This window comes from Drosophila willistoni, unplaced genomic scaffold, assembly GCF_018902025.1.
Source record: "Drosophila willistoni isolate 14030-0811.24 unplaced genomic scaffold, UCI_dwil_1.1 Seg169, whole genome shotgun sequence".
NCBI lineage: Eukaryota > Metazoa > Arthropoda > Insecta > Diptera > Drosophilidae > Drosophila > Drosophila willistoni.
In genome coordinates this window covers 330,681-354,220 of record NW_025814128.1, presented here as the reverse complement: position 1 = coordinate 354,220, position 23,540 = coordinate 330,681, and the positions used below count along the sequence as shown (strand labels likewise).

The 23,540-nt window shown below is 36.0% G+C and overlaps 1 protein-coding gene across 7 annotated transcripts in view; it reads left to right on the top strand.

Annotated features, from left to right (window-relative positions):
- The window catches only part of LOC111519113 (ubiquitin carboxyl-terminal hydrolase CYLD), a 294,944-nt gene that overhangs the window by 23,339 nt on the left and 248,065 nt on the right, over positions 1-23,540 (top strand). For 5 of the 7 annotated variants that reach the window (XM_047012551.1, XM_047012554.1, XM_047012549.1 and 2 more), the window contains exon 2: positions 12,243-12,531. The exons of 1 other annotated variant lie outside the window; for it this stretch is intronic. In XM_047012551.1, coding sequence (XP_046868507.1) covers positions 12,354-12,531 — 178 coding nt within the window. In that variant the 5' untranslated portion in view covers positions 12,243-12,353. Of the gene's footprint in view, positions 1-11,883; positions 12,179-12,242; positions 12,532-23,540 lie in introns of those variants that run through there. One more of the 7 variants, XM_047012550.1, reaches the window with a different exon arrangement.

Sequence of the window (23,540 nt, the reverse complement as noted above, 5' to 3'; positions counted from 1 at the left end):
AACTTCTTATAGTCAAGTTGTTGTGTTGGTATTTTTAGATCGTTTCGGACCGTTTTTTCACTGATATTAATGGTTGCCGATTGTGCATCTGCCTTATATCTGTAGCCACCACCTGTCCAAGTAAAACAAAATGTGTTTGCCTAACCCTTTATGCCAAGATACGCATCCTGTGACGTATACGGTGGCTGCTAGATTTACTTGAATGGGTCTCTTGTGCAGTAATGGGTTGTGAAACTTCTCACAATTGTCAAGTTTGTAGGCTTGTCTTTCACTGCATTGGCTTTTATGGAATTTTAAACAACTGTAACACGCTTTGTTACGATTACGCTGCAAATAAAGCACATTGCTTTTGGCTTTGGTTGGTTTACCGCCTCTATTTCGAGTTGTTGGGATTGGGTTACTTTAAATTGCTCTGCGAATGACGACTTCTGATTAATTGATGTTATTTTTGTGCCCACTCAGATAGCTTGTCAAATGTACAGCATGAAGCGCGCACGTTTGCATTTCGTAGATATGCGCCCCATTCTCGAAAATAGTTTTCGGACAGTTTTCCGATCATCATAGGTACAGGGTGGTCCATCTAGTGTTTCTAATTTGAATCACGGTTTGCATGACAGTCAAACGTCAAATGTCATCCGTGACGCCATAAATAAACGCTATTCGCTCGAAGAAAGTTGGGAAGTATTAAAAACTTATTTCCAAAGTGGTGAGTCTTCTACTCAAACAGTGCGAAATTTTAAAAAAAAAGTTTGGTAAAAAAAATGTGGCTACAACTCAATTTGTGGATCAATTCGTGAAGCGTGTTCATAATACTGGAATGTTAGTGGATAAACCAATTCGAGAACGTACTCGTCTAGTGCGCTTAACCGAAAATATTGCTGCTGTGGCTGAAAGTGTGCGTGAACAGCCATCAACACCAACTCGGCACCGTTCACAACAATTGGACATTTCACGCACTTCTCTGATGCGAATTGTGCGAAAAGACCTTGCAATGAAGCCATATAAAGTTCAATTGGTGCATCATTTAAAGCCTATTGACCATCCGAACCGTCTAAACTTCGCAAATTGGGCTGAAGATCGTTTAATTGAAGATGATGAATTTTATCGAAAAATCATCTTTTCGAACGAAGCACATTTTCATCTCGGTGGTTATGTTAACAAGCAAAATTGTCGTATCTGGGGCACAGAAAATCCACATGTCGTCGTAGAAAAGCCAATGCACCCACAACGAGTTACTGTTTGGTGACTGGTGACTGTTCTTCGAAAATGATGAAGGAGCCACCGTAACCGTCAATGGTGAGCGCTATCGCGCAATGTTAACTGACTGGTTTTTTACTGAAATTGAAGGAATGGATATGGACAACATTTGGGTTCAACAAGACGGCGCTACGTGCCACACAGCGTATGCCACAATCGAAATTCTTCGTCCAATCTTCGAAAATCGCATAATCAGCAAAAATGGTGATGTGACTTGGCCTCCGCGGAGCTGCGATTTGACGCCATTGGACTATTTTCTGTGGGGAGCGGTGAAAGATAAATGTTATGCAAACAATCCAGAAATAATTCAAGACCTCAAGACCGAAATTCATGCAGCTATTGCTAAAATAGAGCCACACACAATCGAAAATGTACTCAAAAATTGGGTTAATCGAATGGGCTATTGCCAAGCCAGTCGTGGTGGACATTTGACCGAAATTATTTTTCATAAATAAATGACATAAATATACCTTTCAAATAAATGTTTAACCTTTAAAAAATATTCACCCGTTTTTTTTTTCATAACAAAATCAAATTCCAATTTATAAATGGGCCACCCTATAGTAATCGTTGTGTGTCGATTAACCGAATTCCAAAGCAGAACTTATGTTTTCAACAGTATTGTTGAATTCTTCGAAATTGTCGATATTATTGACTGGCTTTACTTGGCACGCTCTTGACATCAACTCTAGTGCAATATTTTCGGCTCCAACGTACGCTTTATCTAAGATCGATATGATTTTATCCGGATCTTTTGCAGAGATTAGTAGCAAAGAAACCTTTTTCTTGGAACCTCCCTTTAGAGCTTTTGATAGTCGTTGAACATCTTCCTTCTTGGAGAATCCACAATGTTTGCTCTTAGCATTGAACTCTTCGATGAAGTGTGTCCAATTCAACGCTGATGAACCATCAAACTGCAGGTGTTTACTGTTTAAGCTCTGCCGCGCCAGTATCAGGTTTATGGCTCTTGTTGCCATGATCGGATTATTGGTTTCATCCAAATTATTCTGACACTCTTCAGATTGCGAACGAACCCACATTGAAGCTCGCTTATTTCGCACAGATATTTCAAATCGTTCGGACATGGGGGAAGAGCAATCTGTTAGTGCGACTTTGGTTTTCAGAACATTTTTCTAACTTACAAGTGCTTCTTCTTCCGCTTGAAGAAGTTCTAGTTCTCTTTGAACTATAGGTATTTCATTGGACATACTATAACTAGTAGTTAACAGTCTATCTCTGAGTTTGCAGTTGGGTTGCTATCTGCCTCTGATGGTATCCGCTTGTTGTTTATAAGTTTTGTCTCCTTTTCGCAAACTTTACGCCTGAAGTCTACGTATGCTGTATCCACATTTCAATTTGTTCCTGTATAACTAATCGCTGCTCCAGAACTGTTGCATTTGACCCATCAACAGTTTTTGCCGCTAAATCATTTTTTGTCTTTTTCACCGACGCCGATGTCAAGAAACTCACAAAGCGTTTGCGCCAAATTCCTTTGAGTTTGCCTGCTCATGTTCTGCTCTTTTTATTTATTTATTTATACTACGATTGAATCGCAATTACAAATTGCGTTGAACCCTGGGATTAGCTATAGCTCCTAGGCCTTAAGATAAATTATTTTATTTTATGGTTTAGTATACTTATTAATGTATCTACAGATGGTGTCACACCACACACAATTGTCTAACATTTTTATTTTTTAATGGGTATTTGGGTGAGTTTAGTATAGTAATATAGTATAGATATGTTTTTACTTTTTGGGGTTATATAAGATTGATAAAGATCTATTTCAAGTAAAAAAAATTTTTATGCATAGGACGTTTGAGTTATTAGGAGTAAGCACATCGCAGGGGTTAGTGGGAAGGTATTTTTTTCTCATTGAGGTATATTTTGGACATTCTGTGAGTATATGTTCTGCCTTTTCAGAATTGTTATAAATTAAAGCCTTGAACGCAGAAAGCTGTCGTTTTATCAATGTTTCCGTAACAAATTTCACGTAGATTGCAAAATGTACATCTCGTAGAGTTTGCGTTTTCCACGAATCAATGCGCCCAAGCTGCTGTTTGCTTCACTACCACATTTTTGATTAGACGGTTTGATTTGATTATGGACTGTATTTCTATCGCTGATTGCTTTTTAGGCTATCCGGATCGATCTTGTTTGTGGCATCTTACTACCATACTAATAAGCTTCGACCCTGATAAATGTTTAAATGTTTCGGTATAAAAAAGTCCACACTTTTGGATATTATCTAATGTGATAAATGTTGGATTACGCGTCAATTTCATATTTTTATTATTCCCTTGCAAAAAGGCAAAAAAAAAACACCTTGATTTTCACGGTACTTTTTTTACACGATTTCACTTTTGCACAGTAATGCATACAATTTTTTTTTTTTTATAAAATTGTTTTCTTTAAGTTATATATACACTCAAGTTAGTTTTGACCATAGCTCGCAAATAACTATTGACACTTTTTCGTTGTCTGCTAATAAGTGTCTTTCAGTTACAAAATAAAAAAAGTAGCCGATCAATCGTGTAAATCGAGTGCTAGGTGTATTAATATAAAATTGTTATCCGATTTTGATCAAATCTGGCTCAATCATTGTCAGCTTCATTTAACCAATAAATATTAAAGTTTAGGGCAATCGTGTGAAAAGTAACGAAGTTATTCATACAAGTTTTTGACCGATCGCTCCTATGGGAGCTATAATCATATAGGCATCCGATCTTGATCAAAATTGGTACAGTCATTAACAGATATACAATACTAGCAAATAGGCATTTCCGAAATCACTCGCACGAATTTTGGAAGGAGAATAAAATTTTATATGTGAATTAAATCAACGGTTAAATAGCAAGCGATTCGTCTTCAAAATCAGTTTAGCAGCGTTTAAAGCTGATTGCTTGCGCTTTATCTTCATCTTTGTCACGGCGCGCACTTTGCTTCCGGGCGAGCGAATTCATATGATTTGTTGTGCACTGTTTTCCATCGTCAGCTTCAACTTTATCGTCGTCTCAGCGTGCACTATGTTTTTAGCTTAAGACATCATTGCTAACAATTGCCGAACTCTGGGAACTGTGAGAGAATTTTGAATATTTTGTCAAAAATCTGAAATGTTAAGCTTTCTATGTAGACCTATGATTTTTCAATATTGCGCTTGACCTATTTTTTAAAAATAATTCTTCTGAGTCACTCACACATTAGTCCCACGTCATTTTTTTTCGGTACAGTTTTCAATCCATTTATTTATTTATTTACGTCAACTAACACAGCAGTCGACAAAAAAGCTTAAGTTAAAAAACAGATAACAATTAATTGACGAAATTAAGCTTAACCTTATATACAACTAAACATCTAAACATCAACTATATATGTATGTTAATTGATATTTGATTTGTATGAATAGGCGGTTCGCGTTATTTTTATTTTGTTCTCAGTGTTGCACAAAATGATATGATTTCTCTTGATGCCAACAATATGCTTGGCTACTTCCTATTTTGGGTTCATTTTTTTTTATGTTTTTACTATGCTGTGTGATTAAGAAAAACACTGGTTAACCAGTGGCTTATGTTGTCCCGTGCAAATTCGTAAAAGGAAAAGGCATTGTAAAGAGCATCCTTCATAGCTTTTTGTATCTGCCACACTATTTAATAACGGCACCCTCTCCACCAACTGCCCACCAGCTTTGTAATCCGACAGATTTTGTGGTTCATTATACCCTTGCAAAAAGGGTCAGAAGTGTGCAACGCATAGAAGGAAGCATCTCCGACCATATAAAGTATATATATTCTTGATCAGCACGACGAGACGAGTTCAAATAGCCATGTCCGTCCGTCCGTCTGGATCAACGCAAACTCCTCCTGGACCGTTAGAGCTACAGAGCTGAAAATTTGCTGAGAATTTTGCATGTAGGCTTGTATATACTGCAGGCGTTGTATATCTCGGATTCAGCCGGATCGGATCACTATGTCATATAGCTCCCATACAAATGACAAAGTCACGAACAGTGACTTTTCTCAATAACTTCGTTATTTTCTGAGCTATTGTCGTGAAATTTAATATTGTTGAGTTAATTACACATATAAACGACTATGCCATAATTTGATCATTATATCATATAGCTCCCATAGGAACGTTTGGTGGAAAACAGTGACTTGGATCAATATCTTCGTTATTTCCTATGCTAAGATTGTATGCCGTTCTTTCAGAAACATTAGCCTTTTTAGCTTTAACGTTTTTCCACTTTGTTGGCTATAGGTAAGGAAAGAGTTACCAAAAGTGTTGCAAGGGTATACAAACTTTGACGCGGTCAAAGTTATGCCCGGCCCTCTGGTTTTTTATTTGTACCGCAGTTGATTTTCAGTTTTTTAAAATTTATATTTTCCATTTAAATTTGAATTTAAAAACGCTAACAATAACTATGCAAACTTAAATTTATGTAAGTGTCTTTACTTATAGTCACGAACAAGTTTTGCAATTAATCTAAAAAAAAAAAATTTGAAAAAAAATGTTCTTTTTTAATTTTAATGATTATTTAAAAATTAAAAAAATGTACACAGAAGACAACTTTTACTCCCTTTCGGTCAATCACACGACAAAAAAAAATTACTTAACAGAAAATCAAAATTAAGGTAAATTCGTAATCCTATGGCTCTCCTTATATTTATTTCAGTTCACTTATATAAGTTTAATATAAGAGCATAACTTTTGCGGTAAGAGAACTCCAAATGTCCTAAATATTTTGAAGAGTAATCTCTTATAAACGTAGCAAACTGAACTTCGCCTACAAATATTTTGTACATGTGAACTTTTTTTCACTATTTTTATCCAATATAAAATTGAACATTTTTAAATAATATATACCTAATAAAAAACTCCCAGCTCTTTGGTACTTTATGTGATTGACCTTTTTCGAAAATGCCCATAACTTGTCATTTATGACAATTGGTTAGAAAACAACAAACTTATTGACAACAGTCACGGATCGTGACATTGTTATTTGTATGGGAGCTAAGGTGCGTGAAATAAGTAAGTGGGACACTACATTGCTATTTATACCAACTAAACCGATAAAGATATTAAAATAAACTAAATTTATCATTAAAGTTTTCCCATTAAAATGGAAAAAAGTTTAGGGCAAAATTTGAGAAAAATCAAACAAAATATTTTTAAACGAAATAAGTAACTGGAACAAATTGTTAATTTGTGTCCTAATTTTAAAATGAAAAATAAAAACCATCTGAAACAACTTTAAACGATTGAATAGCCCTCTCCTTTGTTTTTTACCAATTCCAATATACGAGCTGCAATTTAATAAAGCGTGTTTTGGAGCATTTGGATGTCTAATTTGTCCGATTCTTGAAAAATGGCTTCTTATAAGCCCTTTAAATTTGCAAATTACTTTCCGTGGGCATAAGGCCGTTGAATCAAGATGCCTAAACGATTTTTTATTGGATTTGCGTCTAGTCTGCTTGTTGACCAGTCCAAAATAAGAATGGGGGAGACTTTAAAATAAGCCTTTTGTGAGTTTTGTTGTGTAATTGTGTGCATAGAAATCATATAAAAATTTCGAATTTAACAGCGCTACACCTCGGGTTTATCTAAATTCAACATATTTGGTTACTAAAAACAATATTTTTCCACACAGTTCGAACTGAGAGTACAAACTTTGTATTTATTGGCAAACTGTAAACGAGTGGCTTTATGCCTAAGCAGTAGCTCCGGTTTTTTGAGTTTTTTTCTATATAAAGCTTTATATGATCACTGCAGGATTTATGCACGCATCTCGTGGATATCGATAGAAAAAAATTACTCCCTATTTGCTTTGCGCTGATATTTTATTTGATCGCTAGATTTCATATTCAGTTGTCACTCAATATTGGGCTTTCAGAACGGGGACCTCTTTCATAATTTTCCCAGACTTTAAGTAATTTTTTACTGTGTTTTTATTATCGCCAACATGTTCTACAATTTTGCTAATTGAGACCTCCACATCACACAGTGCCACAAATCTTCCACGCTCTCCATCTCATAAGAGTGCAAAACTTGGCGTGTTTTTAAGAAAAAAAAAATAGTTACGAATGACAACAAATACAAGGTGGCGCAAAAGAAGTCATCCTGGCCAAAAGAAGTCATCCGATGTGGCTTGGCTCTCAAGGAAAAGAGAAAACGAAAAATTGCATATTTTGGACAAAATAATGTGTTAAGTCTTTGTCCCACTTACTTATTGCGCGCACCTTATATGACATATGATTCTGATGTAGCTGAATCCGAGATATACAACATGTGCAGTATATACAAGACTAGAAGCAAAAATCCAGCTCTGTAGCTTTTACGGTCTAGGAGGAGTTTGCTCTGATCCAGACGGACAGACGAAGATTTATATAGTAGAAGATGCTTGATTCTATTCGTTCAACACTTGAAAAATAATTTAATTTATTTTTGGTATAACAAAAAAAATTAATGTTTAAAGATGTTTAAAAAAGTCTGTGCTAACACATATACCAATGAAGTAAGTAAGTCGTCTCGCGGACTTAGGCATACTTAGGCATAATTTATAACAACAAATCAAATAAAAATTTTTTCACATACAAAATGTGCGCATTAACAAAGCAAATATACACACCAAATTGAGTGTCTCTAGTTAGTATAGTGCTTGAGAAAATCGATTTTATTCAATTTGCGGGGGCATGGCAAAAATTTGAAACAAACTCGATAACTGTACATACTACACGAGTCTACATACTAAATTTGGTGGCTCTAGCTCTTATAGTTTGCGAGACCTAGGTATTCATACGGACGGACGGGCATGGTTAGATCGTCTCGGCTGTTGATGCTGGTCAAGAATATATATACTTTATGGGGTCGGAAAAGCTTCCTTGCCTGTTACATACATTTTGGCGAAATTTAATTTCGATATTGATTCGATATTGTGTAAATAACGAAGTTATTGAGAAAAGTCACTGTTATCCACTATATCATATAGCTCAAATACAAACGCCAAAGTCACGCCGTTTGTATGGGAGCTATATTATATTTCTCAATAACTTTGTTATTTTCTGAGCTATTGTCATGAAATTTAATATTGGTGATCAACATCGAGGGACTATATCATATAGCTCCCATAGGAACGATAGGTGGAAAACAGTGACTTTGATCAATAGCTTCGATATTTCCTATGCTAAGATTGAAGGCCGTTTTTCGCTTTTTTAGATAAAACGTTTTTCCACTTTGATGACTTTGATTGGCTATAGGTAAGGAAAGAGTTACCAAAAAAGTTGCAAGGGTATACAAACTACGAGTCGGTCTAATTTAGCCCCGGCCCTCTGGTTTAAGTTGAACTGTTAGGCATGATGCGTAGAGTCTTAGGCATATGGTAGATATTTTTTGCGGTTGTGTGAGCTACTTTTCCAAATGGGTAGATCACAGTAAATTTTTTTGATTGACAAAGGCTGGAAATATTTGTTGTGTATTGTCATTGTTTTAAATGTCGTATTTGTACAGTAATTACAAAACTGTTCTTTGTTGCATGTTTCGTTTTCCAAAGTACAGTCTTCAGCAGAGCAATTAGTGCACACTTTGGTAGAAGAATTTGGTTGTTGGGTGTCAAATTCTAACCAGGTAAAGTGCAGATATCCAACTATGAATTTTGATTAATTTTGAATATGTTGTAGAGGCTGTGTATTTCGAGGCTCTATACCAGGCTTCCAACCAAGAATACCCCCTTAATGTAATTTAATTAAATTATTATTAATTAGTTTAATTATACCCTTGCAGTCCTTGGCAATAATATTTTTTCTTTTTGAAATTTCTTTCCCTGCAACTCAATTCATCAATACACAAACAATACATTCAAATTATTACTCTTTTTACTAAATTGTTTTCTTCTTCCATCATTCCCAAAGCAAATTACGGCACGCATACACATACAGTTCATGTAGCGTTGCGTCTGTGTTTGTATGCATATGCTCTGTTGATTTGATGATGACGTAGTAGGCAGCAAGCAGCGCTGCCAGCAGCGCTTGAACCAATTTATATTAACTGTAACTTGTGTTCTATTTATCCGATCAGATTCAAATTTTGGAATCTGAGGTTTTAAATCCAATACTATCACAGTAGTAAATTTCATGAAGATACTCCAATTTATGCAAAAATGTTTCCTTTAGAGCTATATGATATAGTGGTCCGATCCTGACAAATTTTATACCTTGTCTTACCCGTGTAATAAAAAGCCCCAAATTTTATCCCGATATCTCTTAAGATGGCTGAGTAAAACGCATACGCAGCGACAGACGGACGGACAGACTGACATGGCTATATCAAATCAGCTTCTCATGCTGATCAAGAATATATGTACTTCATGCGGTCGGAAACGTCTCATTCTGTGTGTTAAAGACCTCTGACCCATTTTATAATACCTTCTGCAAGGGTATATATATAATGCATCTCAGTTTATTGCAAAAATGGCTGAAAAATTACACTCACTCTAGGCGGCACAAATATTTTGGCGAAAAAAAAGTTGCGTATTTTCTTGTTAAACTTTTAAATTTCTTTATGGAAAATTGTTAATTTAATTTCCCATATTGTGTATGGTTAATACAAACTTAAATATTAAGGGGTTACGCCACCCCTGAAAAAAATAAAAAACAATTTTTTTTTTGTCTCTAAAAATCCTCTATAGTTTTAAAAATCTTTTACACTTTACATCATATCGGTATTCGAATTAGTTCCGAAGTTACAGCGTTTAGAAGTGAGTGAGTCGGCCCCGACGCGGTACATTTTTTCTTTTGCGTTTTTCTCGAAACTACTTTTTTTGAACCGGGGTGTCAAATGTCTCCGAATCTACTGGACCGATTTGGCTTAAATTTTTACCACATATTCTTTGCAGTGTTGGGTATCCGCCCACGTAGGATACTTCCTGTTTGGAAGTTATGAATTTTTTTAGCCAAAAATGTTCTCCGAAAAAGAGCGTTTTTTGTTCAAACAGCCGCCATTTTGCCAAAAAAAATTAAAAAAAAAAAAAATCCTACGTGGGCGGATAGCCATAGCCTTCCTGAATAACAAGATTTTTTTTTTGGATTTTTCGGGTGATGTTTAGCCGAGAAATTTGACACCCCACCTGCAAGGATTTACAAATCATGGTGGCACTTGCCGACCCATATCTCCGCCATTTTGTTTTAAAAAAATTTTTTTTTCAAATAAATATTCTTTAAAGTACCCTCAATCTGTGTATAATAAAAGTTTTTTTCCTAAATTGTATACTGGCCGCACAGCAATAATTCATTTTTTCACCTGTTTTTTGGACCTCAGGGGTGGCGTAACCCCTTAAAGAAGCTAACATCGGATATGCCTAAGTTTATATACCCTTGCAGTCCTGGGCAATAATAATTGTACATGTTCAAAATTTGTTTTCTGCAACTCAATTCATCAATATACAAACAAAAAAATTTTACTCTTTACACTACAATTTGTTCTTCTTCTTCCCTCATTCCCAAAGCAAAGCAACGCACGCATACACATACAGTTTATGTAGCGTTGCGTCTAAGTGTCTCTCTTGACTAGCACCTGTTATTAAAGATGTCATTGCATCATTTTAAAAAAATCTCTTTGAAGTATTTCCATCATTGGTGTTTCCGTATCCGTGTTTTGGGTAGTCATCTTTCAGTCCTAGCTTCCGAATTCCATTTCAAAGTCATTTGGGTTTTCACAGACGTGGAAAACTTCAAAAATCCTTTCATTCTTTAACAACATTTTTGCACTAATAACGAAAACTATCTCGAATTATATTGACAAATGCTATTCAGCATTTAAGGGATTTCCACTTATGGAGTTAAAAATAAACTGGCACAAACCAGAGGAATATTTAGCACTTAAAATCATATTCTTTAAATATGTAAGCGCAAAACCGGTATTATCCTTAGGTAAAAATGGTAATATTTACATCCAATCAGGTAAGCTGAAATAAAAAGGACCAAACTGCAACTAGGACCAATTTTTCATCAACTTAAATAACATTTACCTGCCTTGCCAGTTATTCCAAAACAGGTATTCCAAAACAAAAATTTGCAATCTAACATTGTAGAAAGGCACATATATAATCAGGTAGTATTTACAAATCAGCATTACGCAATGTTATAATATAATTACAAAGAAGCCACAGGCAAATACGCATGATGCGCTCTTCTTCTTCCTTATACCTGCAACGCATTTTTTATGCGAGTATTTCCTAGTTTTATGGCTTACGTATCGGTGTCGCTAATTTCCGTAGATTGGGACCATATAGAGCTGATAGGTAAATATTTCATCTACCTAGTGTATGTATGTCCGGTATTGATAGTAGTTGATCCTTGTTAGTTCTGTTCCACCAAAGTTCAAAATGCCAATACTTAGCGTATTTTTTAAACGCTTTTAGTTCAATAACTATTTAAGTAATTCATAAAGAACATACTCTTCAGATAAATCCAAGTTCGATTGTTGAAATCGTCCAATATTCAGTTTTAAAAAAGTTATCATTTATTAAAAATGTCTCAACTTTGGGCGCCTCTATCGCCAATAAAATCTCAACCGATTTCCAAATTTTTTTTATTCATAATCTCTTAAGTATTCCCTATCGATTGCATATATAATTTTTGCCAAACGCGATCATGAAAAATTGATTTTTGCACCGCTATCCGGGCAGAGGACCAACTGTGCGACGCCCCGTTCCCCCACCCGGAGACTATAAAAGCGAGAGCGACCAAACTATATGTAAACTCGAAGTCTGCGCGCAGTTCTCGGTTATTTAAAAAGAAGGGTTTCAAGGATTTGGATGTTTTCAATATATAAGGCAAACCGATTTGTGTTCGCGAACATAGTTGGAGACCGAAGTCGTATGTGGATACACAGCTTAAACTAAAGTGTACTTAAGCAGTTTTTGTAAATTGTATGCCTAAATCCTTAAAATAAATGTGTTAAAACCTTTCTGAAAGCCAATACTATTCGCATAGGTCTTAGATTTCTTAAAGGAATTAAAAAGCAAAAGAAATTGGCTATAGTACTGCACACAAACTGCTGCTATCTTTTTGGGTCATTGTAAAAGAGATTGTCTTAAATAAGAAATGAACAATCCGTCAAACAAAAGTCTGGACTTGGCGGATCTTTTGGGGACAAACTGGCCCTCTCATGTAGGAGCGGTTGCTGCAATCTTAAACAGAGACCAAAGCGGAACCAAGCAGAATGATGGGGTAAATTCACTAAATATCTCTCCTGGCGTGACAGTGAATCAAGAATCTATGCGTAAGTATGTGAAATCTAAATTGCATTTATCTAACGATAAGTTATAAGAAATAAACTTAAGAACGTTAAACCTTTTTAACGAAAAGGATTGTAATAATGATAGGTCAATTTGTTTGGTAAATAAAAACAGAAATAAAAAACAGTTTGTTCTTATTTTCTTTTCCGATATATTTCGGCCACATCAGTGGTCGTCTTCAGGGCAACTATAAAAACATTTAATTGTGATTATTATAACATTAATTTAACAACAAGAAACACTGTGACGTGGAGCTACACACTGATTTGTCCCTAATAAATGCGCGCAGTTGTCTGTATCTACCTTATAATTAAGTCTTATACAACGACCACCTAGAATTATGACGAAATATGTAGATGACCTTCTTGCCATAATTAAAGAAGACGAGATCCAAACACACATATAAAAACCTAAATTCATTTGACAGAAACATAAGGTTTACAATAGAGTTGGAAAATGAGAACAAATTGATATATCTACAACAAACATCAAAAATGAGACTTTGCATGTGTATGGCAACAAACACGAAGTACGAAACGTTTTCTTGCGTTGCACTAAAAAAACTGTTTAGCTAAAATAATTAGATTAAAATGTTTCGAAAAAATTTTAAATGCATTATAATTAGGTCATAAAGGTGATGTAAAATTATTATTTAATGCATTATAACCAGCTTCAAAGAAATTTGATAGCAAATAACGCATTGCACATCCATGCAGAGCTAGGACCTAGTCGGGGAATGGACCGTGCCGACCACTGATCTAGACTCATCAATACACAGACGAGGAAACGAGCTAAATTTAAATAGGTACAAAAAACCAATAGCATCAGGACAAATACTGAACTTCAACTCCAAATATCCGAAGTCGATGATAATGAATACAGCAAGAGGTTGTATACAACGGATGCTTAACATATCGGACCCAATTTTTCACGAAGAAATGAAGGAAGAAGTTCGACGAATTTTAAAGGATAATGACTTTCCAAACCACACGATAAGGACTTTACTAAAATCTCACAACAAGAAAACCAATAAAGAGGTTTCGACAAAACGCTTTATGTCCGTCACATATGTCCCACAACTGTCGAAAAGATTAGCAAACTCGGATTGCTATGACACAGAACAAATAATGATAGCACATAAAGCCAACAACACGTTACGGAGTATTTTCAACAGGACAAAAAGTAAGATTGATACAATGGACATGAGCAACATTTATAAAATACCATGCGACGGGACCAATGAAGAAAACTGTGGTAAAATGTATATAGGGACAACCAAATTGAGGCTAAAAACTAGACTATCGCAACATAGATCTGACTTCAAACTTCGTCAACACTCCAATGTACAAAAAATGGCACTTATGGCCCACTGTGCCGCCAGTATACATTCACCAAATTTTGACGCAGCAAACATAACAGATCAAGAACAACATTACAAAAAACGTTATACTTTGGAGATGGTGCACATAATAAATACCCCGACAAATATAAACTAATTATAAGGTAGATACAGACAACTGCGCGTATTTATACAGGCATTTATTAGGGACAGGTCAGTGTGTAGCTCCACGTCACAGTGTGCGGACATGTAAAAATAGGTAGGTGTTTCTTGTTGTTAAATTAATGTTAAAGATAATCACAATTAAATGTTTTATAGTTGCCCTGAAGACGACCACCGATGAGTTGTCGAAATATATCGGAGAAGAAAAATAAGAACAAACTGTTTTTATTTTTGTTTTTATTCACCCAACAATTTGATCTCGAGCCGGCAAATCATATCACTAACAATAATAAGGTCGCAAAAATCAACAATTAATTCTAAGTAAAAAATAGAATTGAAATAAAAAACAAAAAACCTTAAAGTTTTAAAAATGATTATGAACGATAAATAAAAATAAAAAAAAATGAAAATGTAATTAAGATTTTTGTTTAAATAAATTAATCTTGGATTATGCAAAAACTCAATAAACCGCTTGGCATTAGAGGTGGTTATTAAACTAAAACGTTGAGGTGGACATTCTCATACAAAAAACAATTTACACTATTAAACGAAATATTTGTTCCCGTCTGTTCACCTCATGGTTGAGGTTTATAGGGATGCCGAAATCATCCCAGGAATAGAGTGTAAGGAACCATTAGATATTGTTAGATCCTTGCCAGATTTTGATGGCAATCAAAACGAGTACATTTCATGGCGCTCCGCAGCTTCATTCGCATACGAGCTATTTATTTCGACCTTATAGGGGCAGCTCCGCCCACTACCAAGCAGAAGGCATAATCAGGAATAAGGTAAAAGTGCCGCTAGTTCCACTCTGGCGTCGTGCAACACTGTATAAAATGTCGATACGATCATAGCTCGACTAGAGTAAACCTACGCTGACAAAACGCCCATTCGCGTTATTCAGCAAAAATTGGGAACCTTACGGCAGGGGGAACAGTCGCTGTCTCAGTATTATGACGAGGTGGAAAAAACATTGACCCTCCTCACTAATAAAACGATAATGACACACAAGGCAGCGTCAGCGAACGTGCTTAACGAGCAGTTTAGGTCCGATGCGCTACACTCCTTTGTATCGGGGCTTAAGGAATCCCTCAGGACAGTAGTTCTGCCAGCAACACCCAAAAATTTACTCACTGCGCTAGCATTAGCGCACGAAGCCGAAGAAGGCCATGACTACGCAGCTTTCGCTGTAAGCTTTGCGCGGGCTACCGAGGAAAAAGCTCAGAGCCCCTTTGAAAAAAAGAACCAAAATTTTCGAAACAATGTTAATCAGAATAAGGGCTCGGAAAACAGCCAAGGGGCATATAAGAAGACACCCCATTACACTAGGGTTCAGGAAAAACCAAACAATAAAGGGAAGTCACCATCCAAAATCCTGGGGCTCAGGCGTTCCCAACACCAGAACCCATGGAGGTTGACTCCTCTTCAAAGTATAGGCAACCAACCAGATATTCCAGAAACAAGTCCACCAAATCTGGATACGGGTCGAAAAAGAATCAACAGGTTCATTTCACATCTCAAGATTCCCCTGGGGAAAAAGCCTATGATATAAAAGCAGAGACGAGCGTTCTTGCAGCTAGTGACGACTTGTCAGATGGCGAAGAATCTTGTAATTTTTTAGGGAACACTTCCTTCTACCGTTCATCACAAGAACAGTAGGAGGAAAAACAATTAAATTATGGCCGTGCTAAAATTCATCACCCCGCAGAACAACTATTTAGTTTTGACGTCTAAAAAAGGGCGGAGCAACTATCGACCTATTAAACAACCTCATAATTACCAAATATGGATCTGAGTCCATTAATTTTACTCGTTGTCCACAAGTAAATTTTTTTCATATCGACGATGCAGACGTCCCGGCTGCTGAACTTAAGGCTTTCAACAAGATGATGGACGAAAGAGTAGGAGCGTTCGCACACCCTGACGAGGCTCTGCCATATAATAAAAACACTGTAGCAACTATTCGAACAAATGGGAAACCGGTATACTCTAAACTATACCCATTGGGAGTGGGCGTTACGGACTTTGTCAACGCAGAAGTTAAACATTAAATTTCCCTATAATAATCCGACCTGGGTGGTCGACAAAAAAGGGACAGATGAAAACGGCTTCCATAAAAAGAGGCTAGTAATTGACGTTAGGAAACTGGACCAAAATACTACAGATGACAAGTACCCTATTCCAATGATTTCAACAATCCTGTCGGACATGGAAAAGTCCCAATATTTATAGCATTGGACCTTAAATCGGGATTCCATCAAATAACACAGCAGAAAAAGACAGGGAGAAAACTGATTTTTAGGTCTATTATGGGAAGTATGAATTCTGCAGACTTCCCTTCGGTCTCAAAAATGCTCCCAGTATCTTCCAGAGGGACATCGATGAAAATATCAGTAGAACATGCTACGTCTACATAGACGATGTTATTATTTTTTCCGAAACAAAAGAAGACCACGTTAGGGACATTGAATGGGTCCTTAAAAGCCTTCAGGACGCGAGGATGCGAGTATCACAGGAAAAATCCAAATTTTGAAAAAAAAAAAAAAAAAGTGTGGAGTATCTGGGATTCATCCTATCTAGGGATGGTATTACAACTTCACCCGAAAAAGTTCAGGCAACCAAAAGTTTTTCAATGCGAAGTACCCTTTTGGATCTCAGATCATATCTTGGCCTTGCCAGCTATTATCGCTGCTTCATAAGAGACTTCGCGAAGGTCCCCTTACAGATATCTTAAAGGGCGAAAATGGAAAAGTTAACAAAAACATGTCCCGGAAAATAAAAATCGAGTTTACTTAAGAACAACTGCAGACATTCTCCAAGCTAAAAGATATTTTAACATCAGAAGAAGTTTTTTTAGCTTACCCAGATTATCGACATCCATTCGATCTTACAACTGACGCATCTGGTGACGGGCTAGGTGCTGTCCTTTCACAAAAAGGCAGACCAATTACCATGATATCCCGTAAATTGCGTAATAACGAAAGAAATTTTGCGATCAACGAAAGAGAGCTTCTTGCCATAGTGTGGTCACTAAAGAACTTGAGAAACTACCTTTATGGGGTAAGAGACTTAAACATATTTAACGACCATCAGCCGTTAACCTTCGCCGAATCTTGAATTATGCTGGTAAGCATATAATGATGGACATGGCGCAAAAATAATCTATAAACCAGGAAAGGAAAATTTCGTAGCAGACGTCCTTTTGCGTCACAACATTAATGCTCTCGAAACACCAGATTCAAAATCAGAGTCCGATAGGGCAACCCGCCATAGCGAAGAGTCTCTGACTTACACTATTGACGTATCCGATAAGCCCTTAAATTGTTTTCGAAATAAGATCGTGAAAGCAGAGTTCCCTTTGGTAAGGACATTCGTTCTCTTCCATTACTGACACTACAAGATGTAATAAATGCTGAAGTGGTAAACGCAATACATTGCGAACTGACAACTCTTGCTCTCATTCAGCACAAATTGCAGCCAATTGCAGGATCTGCTCTGTCGCAAAATATGACAGGCATCCAAAAAAACATAAGCTAGGTACCACACCAGTACCGGCTTAGGCAGGAGAATTTTTACACATCGACGTTTTCTCCACAGATAAAAGATTCTTTCTGACTTGCATACATAAATTTTCTAAATTTGCGATAGTCCAACTTATAGCATCAACAGCCATAGTTGACGTAATTTGCTAATATTAAGACAATATATTGCGATAATAAATGGTCGATAAATTGTGAAACAATAAATTATTAATTATTAAATGAGTTTGAAATACAAATTGTCAATGCCCCAGTACACCACAGTACATCTAATGGTCAAAAGGAAAGATTCCACAGCACGTTACTTGAGATCGCACGGTGCGACGCACTGCTCAGGCTACCGACACTATCGATGTTATATTACTAGCTAGAGCTGGCAAACTATCGATGGCACTATCGAGGTTTCTGCTCCACCATCGATATTTTTTATCCACTATCGATAGTGAACAAATATAAAGCGATGGGTTTTTTCACATCACTTACATACATACATATGTATAGATTGCGGCATTTGCAATGTGGGAGATGAAAATACAATGGCCAAAAAAAACACGCATTGGCAAATTTATAGTTTGGTAATTCTTTAAAAGAATTAATGATGGTAACTTGGCAAAGTATCATTCATGTGGTAAGCTTTATAGGACAAGTGGAAATACCTCCAATTTGTTTGACCACCTTAATCATATACACCCAACGGTTAACAAAATCGATAACAAACAAGCGTAAAAAGAAGATTGATGTGGCGCTAATGGAGTATATTTCAACAGGTATGCGATCATTATCCGTTGATGAAGATAAAGAATTCATTAATTTTATAAAGCTCCTAGACCCACGATATAAGTTACCATCAACGGTTTAAAAATGAGATGATACAAATGCAATTATGGTGCCATAACCACTGACATGTGGACGTCTGTATCCAATGATGCAGACTTGACTGTAACTTGCGCGTTTGTGTTAGTATTATAATTTTTGTAACTTTTGATATCAAGTATGAAAAAACTGTTTGCAATGAAACAATATAGTACGTTATTTTTACCAAAGTACTATAATTTTTGTTACTCTTCATATATATATTAAACAAATTTTTTTTTTTTACGTTTAATATATTTGTTGAATCTACTCTTAAATTAGAGCCTAACAACAAGTTTGAGATATTTTTCTTAGACTAGTACTTAAGCTAAATCCTTGGGATACTGCAGGCGGTCCTAATCAGTTATTATTGGGTTGGTCATTATAAAATGAAACATTTTTATTTCTGAATTCAAATGAAAATAATAGACCGAAATATTTCGATAGTATCGATATATCGAATTTTTTTCATTTAAAACATCGAAAATATCGAATGGTGGGTCCACTATCGATAGTTTGCCAGCTCTACTACTAGTAACAGTTTAGTATAACAGGTCAATGCATTCAGTCTTGAACAAAAAAACAATCGAAGCAGTTTATGAAACTACGGTAGAAAAGGGATTGCAAATTGCCAAAAAGATAAAAGACGCTCATAACAAACAAATGGAACAGAAAAACATAACAAGAATAGACAAAAAGTTCCAGCGGGGTGACAAAGTCTTGGTAAAGTCAAACAAACGCCTTTGTGACAAACTTACTCCTTTGTACAAGGAAGGAATTGTAGAGGCTGACCTGGGAACTAAAGCTCTTATAAAGGGAGGGAGGTCTATTAGGACAATTTAAAATAGAACCTCTAAAAATTGTATTTCTAAAATTAAGTTTGCACACTTCAAACAACTATTAGAGTAATAGGACTATTTTATAATATCAGAATTACAGAACGGACTTTATACTGATACTGATAACACTGAGGACACACGCGACAATGAACATGAAAATTACGGACTATACCAAAGCAGACTTCATACAGATACTGGACGGACACGTGACAGTTTGGAAAGAGTACATCTACCTCGGACATACGACAAACATTACCTCGTACAGGACATACGCGGTCGAGATCAGGAAAACTAATGAATTTTTTAAAGAAGATCTTATTAAAGGAATTATTTTGACAGACATTAGAAAAATCGACCCGCTAATAGAAACGATGACGGTTCATAATAGAGGCGTATTTTAGGCACTGCCTTGAAAGAAAGCAGTAGCTGGAACTCCTGATTTTGACGACTGGGAACAGATCAAGTTTAAACAAGAGCAATTAATTGAGTCAGAAAATAAGCAAGTCAAGATCAACAACAAATTACAAGAAAAACTAAATGCAATAACAAACTTCATAAACCAAATAAGCAAAACAGAAAATGTCAATCACGAACACTTTTATGAAACCATCTTAGCAAAAAATAGAGTGGTCATTTCAGACCTTGAAAATTTAATTCTAACAACCATGAACTGAGCATAAACAATCTCCGGCATATCGGGTCCTGTAGTGAGCAGCAGTGTCACTATTGGGATAGTCGCAATTTGGTTCGCCATTTATCTGGCCATTCGCAGCCTCCAGAGACGCAAGTAAGTGACAATTCTTCAAAAGTCTCTTGATCTACAGAAGTCCGGGGACGGCCTCCACTGGGCTGAAACCCAGTTTTGATTAACTTCAAAAAAGGTCGAAATCTAGAAAAATATTATGGGTTAATCTTTTTATATGTTCGATCCAAGTATACTTATTGTTAAATGTTAGACCTAGTATTTTAAGGTGTTTTGTTTGTGGTATACTTACATTATAAGTATTGATTGTTGTTTTTATGTTTGTGCATTTGTGTTTTTCACATACATGTGAGTTGAGTGGGTTTACACAACTAAGTTTATTGATTATATTAATTTAAAAGTAGTTTTGAAAAGTTACAATTATTCTCGTCATTTACTCTGCTGCTTCGGTTCACTTCCTTTCTCCCTCACTGTTGCTTCTGCAACTTCCACTGTGTCTCTCCTGTGCTCTTCTATTCTGCTGTCTGCTGTACTCTCTGTTGTTCTGCTGTTAAACTCTCCATAGTACCTTACATACATGTAGGTGGATTGATTTTTCGGATGACAAGTTTGTGCCACTAATATCACACCATTTGTAGTTTTTTTTAAAAGAGATTGTTTATTTGAGTGTTGTACCCTTCATTTGGGTTGATAAAGAGACAGAGATCATCCGCATACATAGCGTGAAACAAAAACTTGTTATCATTGATCAGTTGGTTCAATTTGAAAGCAACAACAAAAATGGTAACAGACAACGGGCATCTTTGAGGGATTCCGTTTTTTAGATCAAAAGCTTTTGAAAGAGTATTCTTAATTTTGATTATTCCATTCAAATTTACTGCGGTCCACCAATAAATGCTTTGTTCCTAAATTTTGAATATTGATTTGAATATTTTTGCCAGTCTGCTGACTGATTGGTGTTATTTGTTATAGTGAGTTCCTGTGCATTTTGATTTAAGCTTAATCGAAATAATTTCCAGTTTGCTAAATGAAGTTTATATCTGTATGTTTTGTGTTCTGTGTGCGAGTGTTATGTCGGAAATAGTTGAATTCGTATCGGGTAGTGGTCGCTTCTAGGTTCAATGCCAGACATTAAAGTCTCCTACTAACATTACTGGCTTATTGAAGTTATGTATCAGGTTATGAGGATATTGCTTAATAAATTTGTCTGTAAGTTAGAGATATATTAGTAATTATAAACGGGATTTTGGCTTGAATTTCTGCGGTTATGACTAAAATGTTGGACTTGCAATTAATGTTTGACTATTTGTGTCCGATAAATGGACATGGGTTTCTTGCAAGGTGGTTTCAAGTTGTTTTTTTTGTTAAGATAGAGTGATCATGGTATTTTTCTTTATACCCATTTATGTAATAATGTAACAAAGTACAGAGTACAATCTTGTGTCGTTTTTCTTTAGTTAAATCTCTCCATGATCTTTCTATTTCTCTCCTACCCCCACTCTGTTAGGCGGCGTGCACTTAAATGCTTAAAATCATTATAGGCCACCGCGGGGAGCAAGAGAAAGGGCAAGTAGAGCCTAATAGATTTGAGTTTGTTACTGTCTGTATCAGAGAGCGTTGAGTTATTTTGTTCGTGTGGCTTGTATATTTATATCATACACCCATAGGGTGAAATGGTATATTAAAGTCGCCAAAATGTATGTAACAGGCAAAAGGAAGCTTTTCCGAGAGCCGCCAAATTTGTTATGTAGTCTCGTGTAGTATGTACAGATATCGAGTTTGTTTCAAATTTTTGTCACGACCCCTACCGCCCGCGCAAATTAAATAAAATCAATTTTTTCAAACACTACTAACTAGAGACACAAAATTTGGCATGTATATTTACTTAGTAAATGCGCACATTTTGTATGTGTAAAGATGTTGCCACGCCCCCTACCGCCCCCGCAAATTAAATAAAACTGATTTTGTCAAACACTATACTAAATAGAGATACCAAATTTGGTATGTATATTTGCTTAGTATAGAGCAAATTTTGTATGTGTAAATACTTGCCTCTTTCCGCCTCCGTAATTTGAAAAAACTCGATTATCTACCGTAATTGTCTACCTTGTGCAATCAAATTTGGCAAATTTGATTTAAATTTGATACAAATATCCAGCAGAATACATTTGATCAAACAAAAACCGAGTTATGCATATAAATGTTTTTCCATAGGGCCGGAGTTGGCCTTTGGCTTGGGGGGCGCTAGGGCTTGAGTGCTCGTATGCTTGAGTGAGCGAGATACTAAGATATGTCTAATTCTGATTGATGTTATGATGTCTTCGGTCCTTAAGTTTTTAGTTTTTGGTGTTTGTTGCTTTGACATTTTTTTAGTGTTTTTTTTAGGCGCTGCTCGCGCGAATTCGAATTCGGTAAAATTGAATGGTTCGTTTGCTGTGTTATTGGTTTCGGTTATGTGTATTGACTTGTTTTCTTTTAATAAAAAAAGAGTCGAGACATTCGTTTCAACTTTTTTGGGTATAATATTTGTTTTTGGCTTCATACATAGTACATTTTGTACGATTGTATTATTGTTTTTATTTTTAATATTTCTTGGGCTTCCTTATATTTTGGACAATTTCGGTGACAGCATGCTCTCCGGTACAATTTACACAGTATGTGCGAGTACAGTTAGTTGTAGTGTGGATGGAAAAACCACATGGTTCGCCGGGGCAACGTTTGGTTGTGTGTCCAATAATTTGTAATTTTTTGCATCGCATAGGATTAGGGATATATTCTTTTACACGTCCAGTTTTCCAAGAAATTTGTATTTTTTGTGGTAGGCTGTACAAGTTAAAGGTGAGCTGAACCACACCTGTTGGGGTTGGTTTGTCGTCTATTTGCTTTGAGTACCTATTTATACACATTTACAACTCCTTGTGATATAAGTTCCTGGATTATTCTTCGTTTGTGATTTGCTGAGGTAGGGGGCATATACCGTTCCGTTACAATGATTGAGGTTTGTATGGTATTGTGTTTTAATTTTCCAAAGACCGTGGCGCTCTCTGTAGTAATGAATTTCTCTGCGATGTTTGTGCTGTCAACAAAGATTAAAAGCTTCCCATCTCACATTTAATAAATTTTAAGTATTTTTGAGCTAACTCCACATCTTTGTAGAGCAGTAATTTGTTGCAGGTGCTGATTTTAGATCTCCTGCCGAGTAACCACTGCATCTTGGACAGTTTTAAGATTGACTTAGTTCTCTTTACCTTTGTAATGACCGGGTTCCAGTTAAATTAAATAATGTGGAGACGGACACGTCAGTGCCGTTTGATTGCAGTTTAAAGATTGATTTTTATTCAATAATTATTCTTTTGCTTAACCTATGCTTAGATATATATTCTTTTGCTTCCCCTTCGGCGACAGCTACAAAAGAGAGGGAGAGTGTCAGTACATACATACAGCAATAGATAGAAATTTACTGAGCCATGCATTCTGCCTATCCACTTCTCTATATTTGGGATCAGCAGGTGGGTTCATCGACCCTTTTGTGACGCATCCCATCTTCTCTGATATGGGA